Raw genomic sequence first — 229 nt, forward strand, 5'->3', positions numbered from 1 at the left:
CTGGGCCTGCCGCTCTGCAGGGGGAGCCGGGGGTCGATGAACGTGGTGGTCCGGGAGTTGTGGTCGACAAAGAACGCCTAGGAGACAAGCCACGCAGTGGTCAGTGCACGCCACACACTTCTCAGCTGAGCTGCCATTTCTCACTTGTGAGTAATGGTCTTAGCTCCATTTTCTCCTAATTTGGGGAGAATTTCTCCTTAACCCCCCACCCCCCCACCCCCTGAAAAGA

General features: G+C 57.2%; 1 protein-coding gene across 1 annotated transcript in view; it reads right to left on the reverse strand.

The window, feature by feature from the left end:
• The window catches only part of HECW2 (HECT, C2 and WW domain containing E3 ubiquitin protein ligase 2), a gene marked incomplete at its 3' end in the record, with an annotated part of 124,125 nt that overhangs the window by 24,055 nt on the left and 99,841 nt on the right, over positions 1–229 (reverse strand). Inside the window, 1 exon segment of the mRNA XM_014545556.1 lies at positions 7–77. Within this exon segment, the coding sequence (XP_014401042.1) occupies positions 7–77 (71 nt within the window).

Source organism: Myotis brandtii, unplaced genomic scaffold (assembly GCF_000412655.1).
Source record: "Myotis brandtii unplaced genomic scaffold, ASM41265v1 scaffold412, whole genome shotgun sequence".
Classification (NCBI taxonomy): domain Eukaryota; kingdom Metazoa; phylum Chordata; class Mammalia; order Chiroptera; family Vespertilionidae; genus Myotis; species Myotis brandtii.